At 35.7% G+C, this 2,925-nt stretch overlaps 1 protein-coding gene across 1 annotated transcript in view; it reads right to left on the reverse strand.

The window, feature by feature from the left end:
- polr1b (RNA polymerase I subunit B) overlaps window positions 1-2,925 on the reverse strand; it is a 14,114-nt gene that overhangs the window by 5,936 nt on the left and 5,253 nt on the right. Inside the window, exons 3-7 of the mRNA XM_016456532.1 lie at window positions 2,289-2,435; window positions 2,063-2,195; window positions 1,842-1,978; window positions 878-1,101; window positions 528-699 (exon numbers count right to left, since the gene is read on the reverse strand). Coding sequence (XP_016312018.1) covers window positions 528-699; window positions 878-1,101; window positions 1,842-1,978; window positions 2,063-2,195; window positions 2,289-2,435 — 813 coding nt within the window. The remainder of the gene's footprint in view (window positions 1-527; window positions 700-877; window positions 1,102-1,841; window positions 1,979-2,062; window positions 2,196-2,288; window positions 2,436-2,925) is intronic.

Below are 2,925 nucleotides of genomic sequence, written 5' to 3' on the forward strand. Positions count from 1 at the left end.
CCGAGGAACCCTTATGCTCAGAAACGGCCCTGGTTACAATATAAACACATGGAGTTATTTATATCTCATTTACAATAATGTACAGTATTTGAAAAATAATGTGTTTTTTGAACATTAAAGCATGTCAACATATTCTGTTACACCAATACACAAAATAATGATCTTTAAAATAGCATCATATAACCCCCTTTAAACATTGATAATAAGAAGAAATATTTTGAGTAGTAAATCAGCATATTAGAATGAGAATGAGGATTTCTGAAGGATCATGTGACACTGAAGACTGGAGTAATGATGCTGAAAATTCAGCTTTGCATCACAGAAATAAATTACATTTTAAAATGTACTAAAACAGAAAACAGTTATTTTAAATGGCAATATTTCAAAATTGTACTGTATTTTTGATCAAATAAATGCAGGTCTGGTGAGCATAAGAGACTTTTTTTTTTTTAGGTGTATATGAAAATGAGTATTGACACGGCTGCACTAGACACAGGCAGGTGAACAAAGAATAACGTTGACCTTACTTTTAGGAACATGAGGTAGAGCTGGCCTGGTGTCAGAACCTCTTGGAACATCAGACTGTCAGGGTTTTCCTCCATACACTCCTGCTTGGCAAAGCTGAAGAGCTTCCGTGTCATCAGACACAACATGTAGAACTTCTCCACATCTGACTTCAGGTGAATACACAGACATTCACTGCAAACAGATTCAATAAAAATGTAAAAATGCCACATTTGAGATTATTTATATAAATACTGAGATGATCAAATATCACTTTTTTTGCCATCTTTCTAAGCTCTACCTCCAACACATCTCATATATATATAAAAAAATTCTAGTTTTTGAATCAGGATCAGTAACACCTTGAACTTACTCTAACAGGAAGTGAGCACACTGCTCATGAGTGAACCAGTCTGGGAGGTTGAGTTTGACCCGGAAACGCTCGCCCAGGTAACTAAGCACCTTGGCTTTAGTCATGCAGTCCTGTTCCATGACCATACGCAGCATTTCTGAGACACAGCTTTTGTAGAAAGAGTTCTCCTCTCGACCTTTAATCAGCTCCTGGTAGATCTGGTAATCTGAGAAGTCCACTAGAGCCTTGGTAGAAGAAAGGAAAGACATTTTAATATGAAACATTTAATTCAAAAGTAATTATGCACCAGTGCCTAAATATTTATTTATTTATTCATTCACTTTAACACCATGCCAACATCAAGGCTATTTTCATGGCAATCTCTGAATAAATTATATAAGGTATACTATTAACAAAAGCTTATAAAAGACATTTCAGATGTACACTAGACAAAAATTGCCTAAATATTACACCTTCATTCTGATTGGTCAGTCGAGGTGGTTAAATATTTGTGTATAATCACTGCTAAACTGTCCTTGGTTCCAGGCCACCTACTTCTTCTAACATAATAAAAATTAACGTAAACTCAAATCAATTGATCATAATCGTATATTTATTTATTTGGAAGGTTGCTGTGTAATAAGCAGTATTGTTATTATTAATCAGAACTAAAACTTTGATTTTTAATCAATTAAAAATTGTTTTCAGTAATCAAAAAGCTAAAATTAAATATTAAAATTAGAACCTGAACAAACACAGCTATATAAACAAAAACATTTACTTATATAGTCTAGAGAGCATATAACAAACTAAACTAAAATTACAACTAAAAATAGAAGCCAATTAAAATATGAATAATACTACAATAGTATATAAATAATACTAAAATAACACAGGATAATGTACAGTCAGCTGGCCATTATCAGAAAAGAAACACCTTCAGAATGTCTCAAGAAGCTTATAAGAGAAAACTACTTCCTTTTACCTTCAGTGCAAAGCCCAAGGGAAGAAAGAACAGCTCCTTTCGGTAAATGAAATTCACCATCACCGTTCCATTGTCCAGGTAGTGAAGATTCATATTAATGGCTGTGTGTTCGCCTCTTACACAGCGCATCGAAATAGCTGCACACAGTTAATACCTAAGTCAATATGTATATTTATGAAATCATATTGATCTTTTCAATCTGGAAGAAATGCAGCGCTCACCGTACTGAGTGTAGCCCTGTCCTCTGCTCTTAAACTTTGGTCTTGACACTGCGATGGGATAGTTCCTCCTCGGCATGATCAGAAGACGAATAACCTTCTCTATGCCGTTAACGATGAAATAGCCGCCCATTTCCTACCAGTAAAGCAAGATTAAGTGTCATTTTGTCCAAGAGAAAACCATATGATAGTGGCGTGTTACACGCAGCTCTGTGATGTGCGATTTTACCTCAGCTTCTTCGTGATGCTCGATGAGTTCTTTGGGTGAGAGACCATGAAGGTTGCAGAGTTTTGATTTGACCATGATCGGCACATTACCCAGAGACTGTTTGATGATTCCTTTGGGAATGCCATTCATAGACCAACTCACGTCTGCCTGTGAAAAAAAACACTGATGCTTTTTAAATGTTTCTGCTTTAGAAATCAGACTGGATAATCAAGAAGTGATTGAACACAATTAAAAAATTACATATTTAAAAAAAAATATATGTGTTTAACAATTTTTAACCCTTTAGTTACTATGATTACTTAATATAGTTTTAACATTTAAAGGGGTCCTATTATGCTCTTTTACACAGTCTTGATTTTGTTTTGGGGGTGTACTAGAACAGGCTCTCATACTAGGTTGTTCGAAACACACATTATTTTTCACATATTTGACATTATTACAACACATCTCTCCCCAGTCTGGCATGAACGGCTCGAATAGTTCCTGTATCAAATGAAGGCCCGCCTTCTGAAATACGAAATGTACTGTGATTGCTGGGTTAGCTGGGCCAGTGTGAGTTGTGATTGGTTAGCTGGACCAGTGTGTGCTGTGATGGGTTAGCTGGGCCAGTGTGTGCTGTGATTGGTTAGCTGGGCCA

Source organism: Sinocyclocheilus anshuiensis, unplaced genomic scaffold, assembly GCF_001515605.1.
Source record: "Sinocyclocheilus anshuiensis isolate Anshui unplaced genomic scaffold, SAMN03320099.WGS_v1.1 scaffold407, whole genome shotgun sequence".
In the NCBI taxonomy this organism is placed as follows: Eukaryota; Metazoa; Chordata; class Actinopteri; order Cypriniformes; family Cyprinidae; genus Sinocyclocheilus; species Sinocyclocheilus anshuiensis.